This window comes from Rhinolophus sinicus, chromosome 17, assembly GCF_057876585.1.
Source record: "Rhinolophus sinicus isolate RSI-liver-muscle chromosome 17, RSI-T2T, whole genome shotgun sequence".
Lineage (NCBI taxonomy): Eukaryota > Metazoa > Chordata > Mammalia > Chiroptera > Rhinolophidae > Rhinolophus > Rhinolophus sinicus.
Window position 1 is genome coordinate 108474161 of NC_142517.1, and position 22151 is coordinate 108496311.

The 22151-nt window shown below is 36.6% G+C and overlaps 1 protein-coding gene and 1 pseudogene across 5 annotated transcripts in view; both read left to right on the top strand.

Annotated features, from left to right (window-relative positions):
• Nucleotides 1–22151, top strand: part of GK5 (glycerol kinase 5) — a 91120-nt gene that overhangs the window by 329 nt on the left and 68640 nt on the right. For 2 of the 5 annotated variants that reach the window (XM_088794455.1, XM_019753590.3), the window contains exons 2-3: nucleotides 11039–11132; nucleotides 13648–13723. The exons of 1 other annotated variant lie outside the window; for it this stretch is intronic. In XM_088794455.1, coding sequence (XP_088650581.1) covers nucleotides 11039–11132; nucleotides 13648–13723 — 170 coding nt within the window. Of the gene's footprint in view, nucleotides 1–13; nucleotides 241–11038; nucleotides 11133–13647; nucleotides 13724–22151 lie in introns of those variants that run through there. 2 more of the 5 variants (XM_019753592.3, XM_074334064.2) reach the window with 2 other exon arrangements.
• Nucleotides 3922–4252, top strand: LOC141567159 (cytochrome c oxidase subunit FA4 pseudogene; annotated as a pseudogene).

A 22151-nucleotide genomic window follows, 5' to 3' on the forward strand; every position in this document is an offset into this window, starting at 1 on the left:
GGGATCGGGTCGCGGAAGGGGAGCGGGCGGGTCCGTGTCGTCCGGCCTGGTCGCGGCCACCTGCAGCACCCCGGGGCCTGAGCGGCGCGCCGGGACTGGCCCAATCTCATTCCCGCCCTGGGCAGGGCTGGAACCCACGCGCCCTTCCTGCCCAGGCTGAGGACAGGAGGGGCCCGGTTTGTGAGCCAGGGCCATTCGCTGCCGTTCCTGTCACCTGGAGATTCGCCTCTCTGGCCTTAGGTGGGTGCGACTGCGGCGACTCGCCGAGCAGAGCGGGCTGCAGTTATCCAGCCAAAGGGGGCTTTGTGACTTGCTTGGTTTTCCTGCACTTTCTTGACAGACACCCAACCTATCTTCATTTACATTTTAATTTTTCACATCTTGACAGAATGTACCTTTATTGTCCATTCTTCAGTTATTAACATTATAAACTACTTCTCCAACTGCTGGTTTCTCACATGAGCAACTGATTTCCATGGAGTGGAGGCATTGGACAAATTCTGAAGGCGGTAGTGCCACTACTTTGCTCCTTTCCAATTTTGAGAATTCGTAAAAATCTTTTTCTCCTTTGAGGAACCTAGCAAGTCATAGATTGTTGTTATTAGTAAATTCATGTTAATAGTAAAGCAGCCAACCAACTGATATTATCCCGTTCCCATTTTAATGAAGTGCAGATTTCTACACAATTTCCTGAGTACCAAAAATGTTGATTGGATATGGTGTTTCCATTTACTCTTTTTTCCAATACCAGCATCTTTTGATGTTAGCAGGGTCAGGACAGTAGACCATTCCCACAGTACTGGACTCCCCCGTTTGCTCCATTTCTTCCAATCCGCCTAGAAGTGTGTTTCAACCACGGAGGTTGCCCAGGATCAAGTCTACCCACATGACTGCTTTGAGCATTTGTTCTTGAGGAAATACCGGATTTCCATTCTGGTTTGGGGACTAGGACAGTGAGCTGGGACTACAGCCGCTCCCTGGTCCCTGCTCTGGCTCCCTGTGCAGGAGCACTGCCCACCCACCCACACGCCCCATGTCTACACCAACTTGAAGGGACAAATGAAAGGTCCACACTGTCCCTCAGCATCTGTGTGCTTCTTATCTTTTTATGAGTCTTTATCATAACACAATGATACTTTTCACAGTCTCCCTTATCATTCTAAACACAAAGTACTTCTGTTTTAAGCAGTGATTTTATAAAAAAGGAATTGAAGTATTTGGAACCAAAGGGAGACAAATTGTTAGAAGACACAAGGTTTCATAGTTGCTATATTATCTGAGGCGAATCATTAGTTTTTAAGAAATGAAGACTCTTAAAGATGAATCAGGATTGCTGTAGCAGGAAACTAGGATGGTTTGCTCAGACTCTAAACTGGGGAGGGTATCTGGAAAGATAAGTGAGTAAAATACAAAAAGTATTTTATAAAAAAATACAAATACAAATACAAATAAATAAAATGTTTAAATAAAAATACAAAAAGTCCCTGCTCTCAAAGGAGGAAGCACTATCTTAGATTAAGGAGTTTATTCCAATGCCCCTCAAACTAGAGTAGGAATTTTACAGCAACACTTCATAAAGTGTAGTTCCTGGGCTGCTGAGGTTGAGATAAGGAATATATGAAATAGAAACTGGTGTAGCAATTTGGCAGAGTACTTTTATGTTTATTGACCTTAATAATAAAATATTTTGGATTTTATTTTGTATATCATTTTTTTCCTAGAAGGTTGTTTTAATTGTCTTACTTTTTTTTTTCAACTGCAATTGACATTCAATATTTGTTTCAGGTGTACAGCATAGTAGTTAGACATTTATAAAACTTATGAAGTGATCCCCCCTATAAGCCTAGTATACACCTGGCACTATATATAGTTATTACAATATTATGACTATATTCCCTGTGCTCTATTTTACATCCCCGTGACTATTTTGTAACTGCCAATTTGTATTTCTTAATCCCTTCACCTTTTTCACCCAGCCACCCAACCTCCCTCCCTTCTGGCAACCTTCTGGCAACAGTTTGTCCTCTGTATCTATGAGTTTGTTCATTTGTTTTGTTTTTCAGAATCCACATATAAATAAAATAATATTTTCACCATTGAGTATGATGTTAGCTGTGGGTTTGTCATGTATGACCTTTATTATGTTGAGGTATATTCCCTCTATTCCCACTTTGCTGAGAGTTTTTACCATAAATTGGTGCTAGATTTTGTCAAATGCTTTTTCTGTGTCTATTGTTATGATCATATGATTTTTATCCTCCATTTTGTTTATGTGGTGTATCACATGAATTAATTTGTGGATATTGAACCAAACTTGCATCCAAGGAATAAATCCCACTTGATCATGGTATATGATCTTTTTAATATATTGCTGAATTTGGTTTGCTAATATTTTGTTCAGGATTTTTGCATCTATGTTCATCAGGGATATTGGCATCTAATTTTCTTTTTTTGTAATGTTTGGTCTAGTTTTGGAATCAGAGTAATGTTGGCGTTGTAAAATGAACTTGGGAGCCTTCCCTTCTCTTGAATTTTTTGGAATAATTTGCAAAGGATAAGTGTTCATTCTTCTTTGAATGTTTGGTACAATTCACCTGTGAAGCCATCCGCTCCAGGACTTTTGTTGTTGGGAGTTTTTTGATTACTGATTCAATTTCATTAGTGGTTATTGGTCTGTTCAGATTCTGTTTCTTCTTGATTCAGTCTTGAAAGATTTTATTTTTCTAAGAATTTATCCATTTCTTCCAGGTTGTCCAATTTATTGGCATATAATTGTTCATAGTATTTTCTTATTATCCTTTATATTTAGGTGGTGTTAGTTTTCACTTCTGTTTCATTTCTGATTTTACTTATTACGGTTCGCTCTCTCTCTCTGTCTCTCTGTTTTTGGTTGTTGAGTCTGGTTAAAGATTTATCAATTTTGTTTATCTTTTCAAAGAACCAGCTCTTGGTCATTAATCTTTGGAATTTTTTTACTTTATTTTGTTTATTTCTGCTTTGATCTTTATTATTTCCTTCCTTTTACTTGGGCTTTGTTTTCTGTTCTTTTTCTAGTTCCTTTAGGTGTAAGTTTAAATTGTTTATTTGAGATTTTTCTTATTTCTTGAAGTAGGTGTATTTTGCTATGAATTTCCCTCTTAAAACTGCATTAGTTGTGTTCCATAGATTTTTGCGTTGTTGAGTTTCATTTTCATTTGTCTGAATTTATCTTTTCATTTCTTCTTTGATCTTATTATTAACCCATGCACTGCTTAGTAGCATGTTATTTAGCCTCCATGTGTGTTTGTGTGTTTTTCAGTTTTCTTCTTGTTGTTGATTTCTAGTTTTATACCATTGTGCTGTCCCTTCACTGGAGTTTAGGGCAGTTGTTTAAGAGTAAGTCTGTGCTTGGGCCCTTTAAGAAGACACCTGCATCTACAGCAGTCCTCCGTCTCAGCTGGATGGAATACCTGCTGATTTTCACAGCCAGATGTCATAGGGATTCCTCAGCAGATGCCTTGGACTGGGGAGCCTGGTGTGAGGCTGTGGTCTATCGCTCCTCAGGGGGTACTTCTGTATATTGAATGGCCACACAGGTATGTGGGACCACCTTCTTTTGAATCTCTGTCCCTCCTACCAGTTTTGACATAGCTTCTTCTTTGTATCCTTAGTTAATAGGAGTTCTGATCAGCTAGTCTTCAGGTGATTCTTAAGGGTGGTGGTTCTATAATTTAGTTGTAACTTTTTTTGTGGTAGTAGGAGGAGGTGAGTACAATGTTTACCTACTCTGTCATCTTGACTAACTGCCCATTTAAATTCTGTCTTAAGAACTGTTGGTCCACAATTAATTAGAAATCAGGGAAAAAAGGCAGAGACTACCTAGTCCTGGGCCTTGCAGTTTTGTTTTTCTGTGCTAAGGGACTTGAGCCCACTGCTGCAACCATGCTGTACCAAATCCTCAGGCAAGAGAAGAAGCATCCAGGTTTGACCCGCCGCCCCCCCCTTCTTTGTATTTATTGGAGCTGGAAGTACTGGAGCAGTACTGTATGTCTTACCCCTGGCATTGTTCAATCCAGATGTCTGTTGGGACAGAAAGAATAACCCAGAATCCTGGAACAAACTGGGTCTCAGTGATCAATACAAGTTCTATTCAATGAATGTAGATTACAGCAAACTGAAGATAGAAGGTCCAAATTTCCAAATAAAATGTTTCACTATAAAGCTGCTTAAAATGAAGGTCTTTCAGAAGCCATTCACACAATTTTCCACTTAGCCAGGAAATATTTTCCCTCCAAATGCACGAAATCATGTTGGTGTATTATGTTGGGGTTTACACTGATTAATAAATATCTGAAACTTGAAAAAAAAGAAATTAGAAAAAACAAACAAACAACTGATCCTTTACTTCAGATAGTTTGCATTCTTTGGGAAATAACCCAAAGAACCTATATTTCTACTTAGTATCTGGTTTATTACATCATGGGTATAAAATAAGTAATTGGGTTGTATTTAATTAAAGTACAAGAAATTCAGTTTGCTTCATGGGATTTTATGGATTCCTTTACACAGAACTTGTAGTTTTCTCAATCAAAAATTGTACCTCTACTAATATTTTGATGGAGAGACTTTATAATAGAAACCTCAAACCTTTTAGTATAGAATTTGATTGATATTGCTAAATAAATAGCTTAAAAAAGAAAGAGAAAGAACAACTGAAAAGATTACCCTTTAGAAACAAGACCAAAATAGGCTATATTAGTCTTTTAGTTAAAATTGAAATCCTAAACTTGAATGCTTAATCAGCAGGCTAGTACTAGGCCTCTCAGAAAACTTCAATTTTATTTCTGTGGCATTCATTTTTTAATAGCAGAGATATACTTTTAGCCTTTTCCTATTATTTGTATTTAAAAAAATCTTTCCACGGACTTTTAAATACTGGTTTTATATATTAAAATATTATTTAGAGTTGAAAATGCTACATGTGAATATTTGATAATTTTAGTTTTTAAAATTGGGAAAAGTTCTTCTATTGTGAAGAACATCATGCCATTTTGAAGAAACCATGGAAGATAACATCTTGGTTGAAAGAGTAGGACAGAAAGGCCACTCCAAAGAAAACAGTGGATTCGCTAATTCTAAATATCCTCTGTACAATCTTGAAAAAATGTTGTTGTCTTTTGTTTTTAATCAACAAAACAATTTTTCTTCTTAGCTTTGATTATGTTCTTGACCTCATTTTGGTATGGTTTTCCTTCGGTAAGGGAGCAGATTTGATTTTACTACTGTGACATGTTTGGGGGCAGTGAGCTCTCCAGGTTGATGGAGTTGAGGGAAGTGACCCTGGAGTGCTACCATCAAGTCTGGAGGTTTGTAGACTTGAAACGATTATATTGATACTGAGTTTTTTGGAGTGAGGAAGTGTTTATCGCATTTGAATCATTACAGGCTGTGGTCATGAAAGTCTTACATAGAAAGAACAGAGACATTTCATAGAAGGGGAATAGATTTTGTTAGATCTATTTATTTCTGATGAGCTCTGTGGATTCTTCTCGTATCACCCTCATGCTCCCCACATAATCACTGTTTCTGCAGAGTTTCTTTTTACTCTTATTTTGAACTCTTCTTACATGTTAGAGATTTTCCTTAAATGATGATCTATGGTTGCTTATCTGTTCATATTTTCAGTAGCATGTCTAACCCTACTCAGCTATCTCTGGGCAATATTTGCAAGAAAAGAACTTCTCTGGTTCAATCCCCACAGAGAGTAAACCTCTTACCTTCTGCCTGGTTCACGAGGGGCAGTAATCTGTCTGGAGGAGGGGAATTGGGTATGCTTGTAAAGACTTTGAACTAGTCCTTTGTTCAGCCCTATCTGGCATCCCAGCCTGTGGAGGTACCTGTGATATTCAGGGTTCTACCCTAGAATCTCTGCCAGAGGTTGAGCAGAGATGTAGTATAATCTGAGCAGGGAGTGAGGTATCAGTTTTCTCCTCTGTGCTTGGCCATGTACCACCCACCTACTCACTGTTGATATTAAAAACATTTGTTAAAACCTGGTCTGACCCTGTTTTCTCTCTTCTCATTGTCCTTCTGTGTAAGTCTTCTTAATGGTTCTATTTTAATTGAGTCTTGAGGGGAATTAGAGATAAAATGTATGTTCAAGCTGTCATTTTGGCCTGAAGTCATAGGTTCTTTTTATTTTATTTTTAAAATTAATATACAATAAAATTGACTTTGGTTAATACGTTCTGTGAGTTTTAGCACATGTATAGGAATAACCTAAAACACTCCCTTGTGCTAGCCCTTTGTAGTTATACCCTCCTCCTATATCTAACCTCCGATAACCACTGATCTATTTTTCCATGACTATAGTTTTTTTTTTCTTTTTGAGAATGTCATCTAAGTGAAACAATATAGTAAATAGCCTTTGCACACTGTTGTGTTTTTTTTCAGCATAATTCCTTTGAGATTTGTCCGTATTTTTGTGTGTGTCAGTAGTTCATTTGTTTTACTTCTGAGTAGTAACCCATTATAGATATACCACATTCATTCACCTGTTGAGGTACATGTGGGTTAGTTCTAGTTTCTGGTGATTTTTAATAGAGCTTCTATTAACATTTTTGTAGATTTTTAATGTGTATGTAAGTTTTTATTTCTTTGGGATAAATACGTAGGAATGAGATTGTTGGATTATATGGTGAGTAAATGTTTAACTTAACAATGAATTGCGAAACTTTTCCAGAGTAGTTATACCATTTTGCATTCCTACCAGCAATGTGTAAGAGTTCTATTTGTTCTTCACCAACACTTGATATTATTGGTGTTTTTTTATTTCATGCATTCTAATACATGTAGTGGTGTCTCATTTGGTTTTGACTTGCATTTCCCTAATGGCTGTGGTGTTGAATATTTCCATGTGCATATTTGCTGTCCATATATCTTTTTTGTTGAAGTGCCTCTTCAACTTTTCTGCCCATTTTTTTTTTTTTTTTTTTTTGTAGTTAAATCTCTCCGAAGGCCAGGGGTCTCTCAGTCTCAGAGGACTGGAGTCCAGAATAAGGCCGACTGGAGGTTTTTATTGATAGGTATACAAATACAAGAAAGTAACATTGTTTCTTACACGGTTTGTGAGACTCATACATCATAGCAGAAAAATGTTTATTCCAATCACCCTTTGTCTGTAAATAACCGAAGCACAAGGTCCCATGATGTCTTAATTAAGGTATGTACCCTCTCAGGGTCAAGTCTCATATTGTAACAGTTCCGTTGAGATAAGTGGAGAGAACTGATCTTTATTGTCCTCATGACTTCTCTCACAAACAGATGCCAGGGAAAAGCCAGAGCAGGCAATGGCTTTTCCTAGGCAGGGGGAAGGGGAAGCAAGCCCCTTCCCATATTTTTCTAAGGCAGCTCATTGGGGGTCCCCACTCGGTTCTGCCTGGCTTACGTTGTATCTCCTGTAAGATATCTTACCGTCTTTGGCTGCAAACCATCTTTTGGGGACTAGACAGAGAGACATAACGTGTAAACACAAGGATGGAGCAGAGTCCCAGAAAGGCACAGTATCACAGACTCTTCTTTCCTTAAGGAAAGACATGGGGGGACAGCTGGCTAGGCTGTTGTGTGACTACATAAGTTTCTGCCCGTTTATAATTAGGTTCATTTTCTTATTATTGAGTTTTGAGATTTCTTTATATGTTCTGGATATAATTCCTGTATTGGATGTGTGATTTGCAGATATTTTCAACCAGTCTTTTCATTTTCTTAACAATATCTTTCGCAGAGCAGGTGTTTTTAATTTTGATGAAGTCCAGTTTATCATTTTTTCGTTTTATGAATCATACTTTTGGTGTCATGTCTAAGAACTCTTCACCTAGCTCCAAGTCACACTTTTACATTTAGAGCTATGATCCCTTTTGAGTTAATTTTTGTATAAATTATGAGGTTTAGGTTAAAGTTATTTTTTTTTTGCATATGAATATGTAAATTTTTCCAACTCTGTTGAAAATCTATCTTTTCTCCATTGAATTGCCTTGTACGTTTGTCAAAAATCAATCAGTCATATTTTTGTAGGTCTATTTCCAAATTCTATTTTGTTCCATTGACCTTTTGTCTATTTTTATGCTAGTATCATAACTTTTTGATTACTGTAGCTTTATAGTAAGTATTGAAATTGATTCCTCCAATTTTATTCTTTTCAGCATTTGTTTGGCTATTTCAGTTCTTTTGACTTTCCATGTAAATTTTAGAATCATTATGTCTATATCTACGAAAAGTCCTACTGGGATTTTGATAAGAAATTGTGGATGACACTTCTTTTAAAATGTCACTTTAAAAATGTTGAGCTACTTTCTCCTAGCCTTCGTGGTTCTGATGACAAATCGTCATTCAGATCATTGTTTGTATAGGTACTGAATGTGGCTGCTTTCAAATTTTTTTCTTTGTTTTTGGTTTTCGTCATTTTAACTATGCTGAATCTGGATGTGTAAGGCTTTGGACTTATCCTGTTAGGAGTTTTCTAACTTTCTAGAATATATGGATTTTAAAACTTTCACTGAACTTGGGAAATTTTTAGCACTATTACTATTGTGAAGTAATTTTTGTCTGCATAGAATTCTTTCTTTTCTTCTTTGGGGACTCTGATGACATAAATATTAGATCTTTTGCTCTTTTTCCACAGATCCCTCAGGCTTTATTCATTTTCTCCAACATTTTTTCTCCCTGTTGTTCAGATTTGATAATCTCCATTGATGTATCTTCAGGTTTATTGACATTCTCCTGCTGTCTCCATTCTATTGAGCCCATGCAGTATGTTATTTATTTTTTGTTTTATTTATTTTATTTTTTTAAAGATTTTATTGGGGAGGAGGAACAGGATTTTACTGGGGAACAGTGTGTACTTCCAGGATTTATTTTTCCAAGTCAAGTTGATGTCCTTTCAGTCTTACTTGTGGAGGGCACAGTTCAGCTCCAGGTCCAGTTGCCGTTTCTAGTTGCAGGGGGCACTGCCCACCATCCCTTGCCGGACTCGAGGAATCGAACTGGCAACCTTGTGGTTGAGAGCCCACTGGCCCATGTGGGAATCCAACCGGCAGCCTTCGGAGTTAGGAGCGCGGAGCTCCAACCGCCTGAGCCACCGGCCCGGCCCCTGTTTTTTATTTTAATGGTTATATATTTTTTAATTGATTGACCAGTAAAAGTTGTATATATTTAAGGTGTACTACATGATGTTTAGTATACGTATACATTGTGAAATGATTACTACAGTCAAGCTGATTAACATACCTATCACCTCATAAGATTACTGTGTGTGTGTGTGTGTGTGTGTGTGTGTGTGTTCAGAACACTTGAGAATTACTCTTTTAGCAAATTTCAAGTGTACAATACATTATTAACTACTATATTTACCATGCTGTACGTTAGGTCTTCAACATTTATTCATCTTATAACTGAAAGTTTGTACCCTTTGACCAGCATCTCTCTCCATTTCTCCCACTCCCCTAATTTTTGTATTTTTTAATTCTAAAAATTTCATTTTGTTTTTCTTCATCCTTTTTGTATCTTTGCTGAGACTTTCTATCTTTCCATTTGTTTCAGAAGAATTCGCCCTAGTTAAAGCACTTTTATAATAGTTGCTTTAAAACCTTTGTCAGGTATCTGTGTCATCTTGGCATTGGTGTCTATTGATTATCTTTTCCCTATGAGTTGAGATTTTTCTGGTTCTTCATATACTTTGTAATTTTGGATTGTGTCCTGGACACTTTGAATATCATGGTATAAGATTCTGGGTCTTGTGTAAATCCTCTGATGAATGGTGATATTTTTCTTTTAGCAGGCAACTAATGCAGTTGGGTTCAGGCTACAAATTCTGACCAGCCTTCTGTGGACTTGGGTTTCAATGTCAGTTCTGTTTTCAAGACCTTGGCAGTACTATTTAAATATGCACTGTGTATGTGCTACCAAGTGGTCAGTCTGGGACCTGGGCTGTGATCTCGCTCATAGTTCTGTTCTTTACATCTGTGCTCTGCTATTTAGGTTACACTGACACATGTGCACCTTCTAGGTGAGTCTAGGGATTCGTATACAACCTTCTAGTGTAGCTTTCTCAAGCCTCTACCTCTCTGAGATCTTCCTAGTACTCCTTGGTCCTCTTGCCAGGAAGCTGGAGCTTTCATTACCTGTTCTGCTGGGCACTTTGTACGCCCACACTGGGCTAGGTATGAGGAGCACAGAGGGAGGAAAAAGTGATGGGGGTTCACCTTATCCTCTTGGACCCATAGATCCTCTGATTGGAGAGGAAGTTTTGCCTCCCTCAGTATTTTAGGTGCTGTGGTTACTGCTGCAGCCACCACTACCAGATAGCCTGGGTACAAAAGTATCGAAGCAAGGGAGAAAAAAGAAAAGAAAAGTGGAAGATTTCTCCCATTCCCTCTGAGTGTTAGCCAGAAGAAGAGAGCTTCTCCTGGGGTTTCCACTGCAACCTGCTACCCACTGCTGGTTTTCAGGCTTCCTAGAGTCCAGTCCAGGGGATTCCAGAAGAAAAGTGGGAATCTTACCACCAGCTCAGTGGTACTTGAATTCTTCTAACACACTCTGTGTGCCTTTATATACCTTTTTGAGTCCACAAATAGCTGCCCCGTGCATTCTGTCCAGGTTTTGTATCTGCATTCAGTGGGGGAGACAGGGTGGCCTGAACCAGAACTTGCTGTTTTATTTGTTAATGTTTGTATTTTAAAAGTCTGACTTTTTTCTTATTACAAAAAGAACACATCTTCATTGTAGAAAACTTGGAAAATAAAGATAAACTCGGGAAATAAAGATAAAGATTAAATAAAGAAAGTTAAAATCGTCTGTGTAAACTCATGAACTAAAGAAAATACTGGTATTTTGGTATATCCTTTTTTTATTTCATATATGTATTTTTTTCCATTTTAACAATAAAAACGAATTAGATAATAAATAGAATCATGTTGTTAATGCTTTTAATGAGTAATCTTAAGATCCACATACCATTAGTTTGATCTAATGTTATTTTTACTAAATCTTCTCTTTTCCATAGGTAGAAAGTCTTTATCCTCAAATTGGCTGGGTTGAAATTGATCCTGATATTCTCTGGCTTCAATTTGTTTCTGTAATAAAAGAATCTGTCAAAGGTAATTGGATTTACAAAGATAAAAATAGTAAAGTATATTTTGTTTGTAACAAGAGTTTTCCTCAGGCATTGATAGAATTTGGTGGGTTTCCTAAGTTATAATTATACATGTTGTATTTTATTGCGGTCACAGTGTCAATCCGTTTTGACCAAGAATGGGAAGGCAAACAAAAGCTTTATTTGGGGGTCTTTTAAGAATTGCAATTCAGAAACATAGGTTTGGTTAGAAACCCCAACTGTATTCTGAGTGGGAAAGGGACAGAGTTTATAAAAAGAGAAAAGGGGTCCTTCCAAAGAGGTTACACAAGTTGCTTTGAAAGAACTGAGGTAAGTGCTGTCAGGCAGACTTATACTATGCTAGATACATGACTGATTGCTTGTGTCTATTGCTAAGTGTACTTTTTAAAAAATTTTTATTGGGGCATATTGGGGAACAGTGTGTTCTTCCGGTACCCATCAGTTCCATGTCAAGTCATTGTTTTCAATCTAGTTGTGCATGGCGCAGCGCCCTGGCCCATGCTGGTATTATGAGCCTTGCGCTCCCCCCAGCTGATGCAGTCGGTCGCCATTCGGTCGGTCGCTCACGGCAGCCCAGCTCCAGGGAGAGCCGTTGTTTACAATACTAGCTTAGAGGGTGCAGCTCACTGGCCCATGTGGGGAGCAGAACCAGTGACTTCAGCTTTAGGAGCACAGCGCTCCAACTACCTGAGTCACAGGCCTGGCCCAACATTTTATTTTTTAACAGAGAGTTCAGTGATGCAGAGCCAGTTCCAGGAAGTAAGTGTATATCAGGATGTAGCCATTTGGTTTAGGCCAGTTCAAAAGTTCAGTTTCACTTGGAAGGAGTGAGTTAGCTCAGCTTCCTGGAGGCCTTCCGGCTCCATTTTAGATTGCTCTCTTGACAATATCAACTCCATTTTGCTATTTTTCTTTCACAATAGTTTCCCAGTATTTTTTAGGGGACATTTGCCATTTACAATGAACCACTTTGTCCAGGAGAGGTAACAGCAATTCTGTCCTCTGGTTTAAGTTTTTTTCAGCCACGGTGCAAAGGCTCACCTTCCTCCTTCATTCTAGGTTGTAGCTAGTGACTATTTGATTTCCTGTTGTGTACAAAATACTAGCGGGTTATAAACAAAGTTACAACACACAGTTCCTGTTGGCAGAAGTTACAATTGAGTAACCTTTATTGTAAAATAAATTTTTGTTTTGTGTTTTTCTGTGTGGTCTCTTGATGTAGCTGTGGTCTGAAATCTTAGCTCTTTGAGAACATTTTCAATGCAACCTTCTTTAAGAATACAATGAAAGATGACTTGTAGATGTAAATTCTAAATGGTCTTTTACTTCATTTTTCTGTTGAATTGCTTCTCCTTCTCACCTTTTTGGTTTGAAATATTTGAAAACCTATACAAAAATCTGCAAGAATTGTACATTGAACACTTGTATACCTTTCTCTGAAATTCAGACCTGTTTTACAATGTTTACTGTACGATCCTCTATAAACTTCTTTTGGCTGATCCATTTGAGGATTGGTTGTGATATAATAATCTGTTATCCCTAGATACTTCAGCAGTATTTCCAAAGAAAAAGAGTATTCTCCTATATTACCACAATGCAATTATCACACAAGAAATTTAACATTAACATGGTAATATTTTCTAATACTTATTATCTTATAAGTATTAGAAGATATCCCCTACTATCTTAGTCATTAATAACTTTTTATTCAATCCAGAATCTAACCAAAGATGAGGCATTGCATTTAGCAGTGTCTGCAGAGTCTTTCAACGACAGCATGTTCTTCGTGACATTGACAGCTTTCTAAATTGCAGACCAATTTAGTAGACGTTCCTGCATTTTGAGGTTGTCTGATTATTTCCACATGATTAGATTCAAGTGAAGTATTTTTGGAAGGAGTACAGAATAGGGGTGATTTGTCTTCCTCAGTGCTCATATTTAAAGTCCCTAATTTGCCCAGAGGGATAAAGTGCTTTTTAAAAATAATGTCACAGAAATCACTCAGTTGCTATAATTTAAGAAATTTGGATTTAAAAAAACTATCTTTTTATTTGCCTCCTAGCATCTGTTTGTGTGGAAAATAGATCTGAGCTTCAATAATTATGTTACTTTCCCGAGGGATTTTTCTTTATTGCCATCTACCGGCTTCTATTGTGGTTGATCATTTCTTAAATTAAGATCCTATCTTGTAGTATAATATTATCAAGAAGAAAATACAATCTGACTGACTTTAAGTAGTGTTTTTTTTTATAACATTTAAAGCAAAAAAAAATTTTTTAAATTATGAGAATATGACCTTTTATCCCTTTTAAGTAAAAAAACAACAACTACAAAATCATCTTAATAATGTTTTTTTTTATTAGCTCAAATTGTGTTATTAAAATGCTAAACCCAGATAATTTTCTAAAGATTATACTCAGTGATTTCTTTTCCGTGCTATAAAATTATAAAGAAAAACTTCACTGGCTTTTAAACATGTGTTTTGTCTATATTTTTAGCTGCAGGAATAGAGATGAATCAAATCATTGGTCTTGGCATTTCTACACAGAGAGCAACTTTTATTACGTGGAACAAGTGAGTACATTGTGTAATAAGCACTCTATTGCTGGGTTCATATCACAGTGAATATACTGCTGTGAAATCTGTTTGGGGAATTTTAAATTTGTGAATTAAGAACAGTTTTGCTTTGTTAAGAGGGATGAAGGTAGACCTACCTTTTGGCTTACTAAAATATGTTCCGTGGATGTTATCTAGACTTGACGTACATAAAATAATAGCAAAAAGACTGTTGCTGTTATTAAAATCCTCCATTCCTTTCTTTTCCATTTTATTTTCTTCATGTCACTTACCATTATTGAAAATTTTTATGTACTTATTTGCATATTTATTTATTAAACCTCTCCCATAGAAGTAAGAACTTCCATGAGTGTTGGGATTTTTGTCTGCCCTGTTCACACTGGGTCCTTTAAACCTATAACAATACCTGGAACATAGTAGGCACTGAAATCTTTGAGTGACTGAGATGAACCTGGAGAGGAAGGCAGGGTCCCAGACTAGGAAAGGTTATTTGTTGTAGTAAGGAGTTTGCCTCTCATAAGCAGTGGGAAACTATCAAAATCTGTTAAGCAGAAGAGTAATGTGACCAAATTTAAATTTTACAAAGAATATTCTTGAAGCAGGAATTCTAGATAGTGGATTTGAGGGGAATGAGACTAAGACTGGGAAGTCTCTTTGAAGGCTATTGCTTATTCAGGTCTCTCATCTTATGTCTAAAAAGACACCCCACCCCCAGCCACTCTATTCCTTTTCATAGCATAATCATATGAAATGATGTATTTTTTTGCTCATTTTGTTTCTCAGTCCCCATAATCTTCAGGGATGTTAATAACCCCAAGCTCCCAAGTTTTTGGCCAAAGCAGCTGAAGGATATTATTAATTCAGCTGTGGCACACTAGAAGAAGAGGAGCTACAGGTTTTGGATGAAGATGTTGCATTTTGAGATGACGTGGGGCAGTCCATTTATGAGGGGATAGAACTTAAGTGAGAGATTGGTCCTAGAGATGTAGATTGGTGAGTGGTTCCATGATGATTACGTTCATGAGTGTGGGGTAGATTTTTCAGAGAGAGCAGCTAGTTAAAAAGAGATGATGACCAAGGATGCAACCTCTGGCAAACATCAGCATTTAACTGGCAGTCAAAGGAGGAAAAATCTGCAAAGGAAACTAAGATGTACTTAGAGAGGTAGGAGGAGAAACAGTACAGTGACATTATGGCAGCTTAGGAAAGTGACAGTTTTAGGACAAAGGAAATGACTGTCTGGAGCCACTATTGTAGAAAGCTCAAGTCAAATTGAAAAGGATCCTATAAATCTGGAAACATTGATGATCATAGTGAATATAATTTTCATGAATGATTGGGAATCTAAATTGCATTTGAATTATATTTGGTTGAGGTCCTGGGGGGTGATGAGGAAACATTGAGGGAGCTTGGCTAGGTGAGGGGCATCAAGAGAGATGTTTTTGGTTCTGCTTCAAAGATGGGGAGATTAAGTATGTTTAGAGAAGGGATATTTGATTAAATGAAATGATGAAAGAGATAGGAAGTCATGGATATAGAGAGTACTGGTAGAGATGCCAACTTTAGACTTGGAGAGGGAAAGCTTTTCCTCTGAAGCAAGACAGAAATGCATGATGGCTGTAGGTTGTAGCTGGTGGAGGAGTGGGAAGTTGAGAAAGGTCATTCCTTGCATCTTACTTCCTTTGAGAAATAGGAGGCCAATGGTGCCATAGGGTTTGAGAAATGTGGTGAAAATTTGGATGTGCCATTTGTGGGGAATGGAGAGGAAACTAATGAAGGACAAGAGAGAGACTTTTATCATTTTAAGTGACTTTGAGAGCCTGGACATGGTTGTGTTCCATAGATACAGATTCGTACAAATTCACAAGGCTACGTGACTTTTCCCAACCTTTCTCAAGGGTTCTGGCATTGAAAGTGGAGACAGAAGAAAGTTAGATTGATCCCAGGTTGAAAAGGTAGATAGTTAACTAAAAAGTCAAGGGGTAGAGAGTAACATCATGCAAAATAGTGGAGTAGGAAGCTGTAGGGTTGGTCCCTCCACAAAAACAACCATTGAGTTGGAAAGAGAGAATGGAATAAACTATTTAAGAACTCTAGAAACTAATTAGCCCTTATAACAAGCAAGAAAGTGCTGGATGAAGGTAGAGGCTTCTATTCTTAATTAAGAGAGGGCATGTGCAAACCAGCCACCGTCCTCCATTCCCAGGCTCTGCTGTGGATGTGGGGAAAGCAGCCCACTTTCCTGGAGCAAGTGGCTGGTGCCAGGGAAGGCAGTGGGGACCTTGTCCTACAAAATTTTGGCTTATATACTTTGGTGGATTTGACAGTGCCCTGCAGGACTGGTACAGATACTTACCTAAGGTCCGGTTCTCTGGGCATTCTTAGCTGCAGTGCCTTCCTAGACAACATCTGTTGGAAGATTTAAAGAGCCATTACCTTTCTGGGTTGTTTTGGAGCCAGACATTTAACAAAATCTTTGTCAGGAGAGGCCCATACCAAGAAACATCATAATCAAAATGCCAAAGCTTAAAGACAAAGAGAGAATCTTAAAAGCAGCAAGAGAAAAGCAGTTAGTTAACTACAAGGGAGTTCCCATAAGACTATCAGCTGATTTCTCAACAGAAACTGCAGGCCAGAGAGAGTGGCAGGAAATACTCAAAGTGATAAAAAGCAAAGACTACAACCAAGATTACTCTACCCAGCAAAACTATCATTTAGAATCGAAGGACAAATAGTTTCCCAGATAACAAAAAGCTAAAGGAGTTTATTACCACCAAACAAGAAATATTAGAGGGACTTCTTTACAAATAAGAAGGGGGAAAAAAGACAAATAGGATAATAAAAAGGCAATAACTACATGCCTATCAATAATCATTTTAAATGTAAATGGATTAAATGCTCCAATCAAAAGACATTTGGTAGCTGAATGGATAAGAAAAAAAGACCCATGCATATGCAGTCTACCAAGACATACTCCAGATTGAAAGAAACACACAGATTGAAAGTAAAGGAATGGAAAAAGTATATTTTATGCAAATGGAGTAGCAATATTTATATGAGACAAAATAGACTTTAAAACAAAGTCTATAACAAGAAACAAAGAAGGGCATTTAATAATGATAAAGGGATCAATTCAACAAAAGGATACAACTTATAAATATTTACACAGCCAATGGAGGAGCACCAAAATATATAAAGCAAATATTGATGGACATAAAGGGAGAGATGTATAGTAACCCAGTCATAGTAGGAGACTTTAGTACCCCATTGACATCAGTGGATAGATCATCCAGATAGAAAATCAATAAGGAAAAAGTGGCCTTAAATGGCACATTAGACCAGATGGATTTAATTGATATTTTTAGGGCATTTCACCCCAAAGTAGCAGAATATACACTCTTTTCAAGCACCCATCAAAAAATTTTCAGGGTAGACCACATGTTAGACCACAAAAAAAGCCTTGATAAATTTAAGAAGATGGAAATAATACCAAGCATCTTCTCCAATCTTAATGGTATGAAACTAGAAATCAACCACAAGAAGAAAACTGAAAAACACACAAACACATGGAGGCCAAATAAAATGCTACTACACAATGAATGGGTTAACAATGAGATCAAGGAAGAAATCAAAAGATAACTTCAGACAAATGAAAATGAAAACACAACAATGCAAAAATCTGTGGAACATACTCAGTGCAGTTTTAAGAGGAAAACACATAGCAACACACAACTACCTCAAGAAATAAGAAAAATCTGAAATAAATACTGTAAACTTACATCTAAGGAATTTAGAAAAAGAAGAACAAACACAGCTCAAAGTGAGTAGCAGGAATGAAATAATAAAGATTCGAGTGTAAATAAATGAAATAGAGTCTAAAAAAAAAAAAAAAAAAAGAATGCATAGCCAAGAGCTGGTTCTCTGAAAAGATAAACAAATTTGATAAACCTTTAACCGGACTCATCAAGAAAATAAAAGAGAGGACACAAATGAATAAAATCAGAAATGAAAGAGGAATACTAAGGATTATAAGACAATATTACAAATAATTATGTGCCAACAAATTGGACAATGTGGAAGAAATGAATAAATTCCTAGAAACATACAGTCTTTCAAGACTGAATCAAGAAGAAACAGAAAATTTAAACCAACTGATTACTACAAATGAAATCAAGTCTGTAATTAAAGAACTCCCAACAAACAAAAGCCTGGACCAGATGGCTTCATGGTGAATTTTACCAAACATTCAAAGAAGAATTCACACCTATCCTTTGCAGACTATTCCAAAAAAGTTCAAGAGGAGGAAAGGCTTCCAAGCTCATTTTACAGGATGATCATTACCAATTCAAAGTACACTCAAAAAAAAAAAAAAGAAGGAAGAAAGGAAAATATAGGCTGATATCCCTGATGAACATAGATGCAAAAATCCTGAACAAAATATTAGCAAACTGAATTCAGTAATACATTAAAAAGATCGTACACCACGATCAAATGGGTTTTATTCCTTGGATGCAAGTTTGGTTTAATATTTGCAAATCAAGTCACGTGATACACAAAATGGATGATAAAAATTGTGTCATATCAATAGATGCAGAAAAAACATTTCATAAAATCCAGCACCATTTATGATAACAACTCTCCCCAAAATGGGAATAGAGTGAACATACCTCAACTTAATGAAGGCCACATATGGCAAATGCATTATATTCAACAGTAACAATCTAAAAGCATTTTCCTTAAAGTCAGGAACAAGACCACTTCTATTCAACATAGTATTGGAAGTCCTAGTCACAGCAATCAGACAAGAAAAATAAATAAAAGGCATCCAAATTGGAAAGGAAGAAGTAAAACTGCCATTATTATTTTTTTTTATTAGTTTCATGTGTACAAAACAATGTAATAGACATTTATCATTTATATCCCTCACACATTGATAACCCCCTTTCCCCCTCTGACATCGCATACAGCCATTACATTTCCACTGTCTCTATTCCAAATGCTAAACTCCAGTTCTTGTGTGTGTGTGTGTGTGTGTGTGTGTGTGTGTGTGTGTGTGTGTGTGTATATATATATATATATATATATATATATATATGTTGACATTCATTATTGTTCAGCTTCAGCTTCAGGTATACAGTGCAGTGATCAGGCATCTACATCATCTCTGAGGTGGCCTCTCTAATGGGACAAGTGTCCATCGGATACCCTACAAAATCTTTACATTACTGATTACATTCCCCAAATTGACTTTCATATCCCCATCGCAATGGTTAGTTACTGACTGTGCTTTCTAATCCCCTCACTTTCCCCCTTATCCCCACCGTCCCTCCCATCTAGCAACCCTCAGTTTTTCCTCTATGTCTCTGAGACTGTTTCTGATTAGTTCATTCATTTATTCTTTTCTTTAGAGTCCAAATATAAGTGAGATCATATGGTGTTTGTCTTTCTCTGTCTGACTTATTTCACTTAGCATAATGTTCTCTAGATCCATCCATATTGTTGTAAATGGTAAGATTTCATTCTTTATGGCTGCGTAATACTCCACTGTATGTGAAAATATAGGAAGAAACTTTACAGACATTACCCAGAGTAAGATTTTTACTGATATATCCCCTTGGTCAAGGGAAGTAAGAGAAAAAATAAACATGTGGGATTACATCAAACTAAAAAGTTTTTTCACAGCAAAGAAAACCATCAATAAAACTCCTATTGAATGAGAGAAGATATTTGCCAATGATATATCTGATAAGGGGTTAATATCCAAAATTTATAAAAAAACTCAACTCCGAAAAAACAAACAACCCAATTAAAAAATGGGCAGAGGACATGAAGAGACATTTTTCTAAAGAGGACATACAGATGGCAAACAGACATATGAAAAAATGCTCAACCTCACTAACCATTAGAGAAATGCAAATAAAAACCACAATGAGATACCACCTCACCCCAGTCAAAATGGCTATCATCAGTAAATCAACAAACAACAAGTGCTGGCGAGGAGGTGGAGAAAAGGGAACCCTCGTACACTGTTGGTGGGATTGCAGATTGGTGCAGCCACTATGGAAAACAGTATGGAGGTATCTCAAAAAACTGAAAATGGAACTACCTTGTGACGCAGCAATTCCACTCTTAGGTATCTATCCAGAGAAATCCAAAACTCTAATTCAAAAAACTTGTGCACCCCGATGTTTGTTGCAGCACTATACGCAAAAGTGCCATTATTAAGGGATGACATGATGCTGTATGTACAGAACCCTAAAGAGTCCACCAAAAAACTATAAGAACTGATAAATGAATTCAGTAAAGTAGCTGGATACAAAATTAATATTCAGAAATCGGATGCATTTTTATACACCAATAATGAACTATCAGAAAGAGAAATTAAGAAAAAAATCCCATTATCAATTGCATCAAAATAAGTAACTAAGAATAAATTTAGCCAACGAGGTAAAAGACCTGTACTTGGAAAATTATAAGATGTTGAAGAAAGAAACTGAAGGAGAAACAAATAAATGGGTAGGGAGAATCAACATTGCTAACATGTCCACACTACCCAAAGCAATCTACAGATTTGGTGCAATCCCTATCAAAATACCAATGGCACTTTTCACAGAACTAGAACAAATAATCCTAAAATTTATATAGAACTATAAAAGACCTTGAATAGCCACAGCAATCTTGAAAAAGAAGAACAAAGCTGGAGGAGTCACGCTACCTGATATGAAATTATACACTTTGTGAGGGTTGTAAGTGTCTAACTATTATGTTGCTTTGTACACCTGAAACTAATTTAAAAAATTACACTACAAGGCTATGTAGTAATCAAAATAGCATAGTATTTTTGGCATAAAAACAGACACATAGTTCAATGGAATAGAATAGAGAGGCCAGAAATAAACCCACAGCTATATGGTCAATTAGTGTATGACAAAGGAGGCAAGAATATACAGTGGAGTAAAGACAGTCTCTTCAATAAATGGTGTTGGGAAAGCTGAACAGATACATGCAAAATAATTAAATTAGACCACTGTATAAGACCCAAAACCATAAATCTTGTAGAAGAAAACACTGGCAGTAAACTCTCTGACATTGCTCATATATATATATATATATATATATATATATATATATATATATATATATATTCCCATTTTTAATTTTTTTCATTTGTTTCCCTCCCCTGAGGCAAGGGAAACAAATGAAAAAATAAACAAATGGGACTACATCAAACTAAAAAGAGAAGGAAACCATTAACAAAACAAAAATACAACCTACTGATTGGGAGAAGATATCACTAATGACACATCCAATAATGGATTAATATCTAAAATATATAAAAAAGTCATACAACTCAACACCAAAAAATAAACAACATGATTAAAAGCTGGCAGAGGACCTGAATAGACATTTCTCCAAAGAGGACACACAGATGGCCAATAGACATGAAATGATGCTCAATACCCCTAATCGTCAGAGAAATTCATATAAAAACCACAATGAGGTATCACCTCACACCTGTGAGAATGGCTATCATCAATAAATCAACAAACAACAAGTGTTGGCAAAGATGTAGAGAAAACCCTTGTGCACCAATCCTTGTGCACTGTTGGTGAGATTGCAAATTGGTGTAGCCACTATGGAAAACAGTATGGAGTTTCCTCAAAAAATTAAAAATAGAACTACCTTATGACCCAGCAGTTCCACTTCTGGATATTTATCTGAAGAAATCCAAAATGCTGATTTGAAAAAATACACATCTCCGTGTTCAACGAAACATTATTTACAATAGCCAAGATATGAAAGCAACCTGTGTGTATTGATAGTTGAATGGATAATGATGAGGTGGTATATATGTACAATGGAACATTACTCAGCCATAAAAAGAAGGAAATCTTACATTTATGACAACATGGATGGACCTAGAGGGTATTATGCCACCTGGAATAAGTCAGAGAAAGACAAATACCATATGATCTCACTTATATGTGGAATCTGAAGAACAAAATAAACAAATGAAACAGAAACAGAATCCTAGATACAGAGAACACACTGAAGATTGCCATATGGGAAGGAGGTTTGGGGGGCTGAGTGAAAAGGGTGAAAGGATTAAGAAGTATAAACTGATAGTTACAAAATAGTCGCGGGGATGTAAAGTACAGCATAGAGAATATAGTCAATAATATTGTAATAACTATGTATGGTGTGAGACGGATACTAGACTTACTGGGGAGATCACTTCGTAAGTTATGTAAATGTCTAATCACTATACTGTACACCTGAAACTAATATATTGAATGTCAACTGCAATTGAAAAACAAAACACACACAAACACACCCCCACACACACAGAAAATCTGTCAGGTTGCTAGCTGATCACAGAGACGACAGAAGTTTCAGAAACTTCAGTGACCACACAACAAGGAAT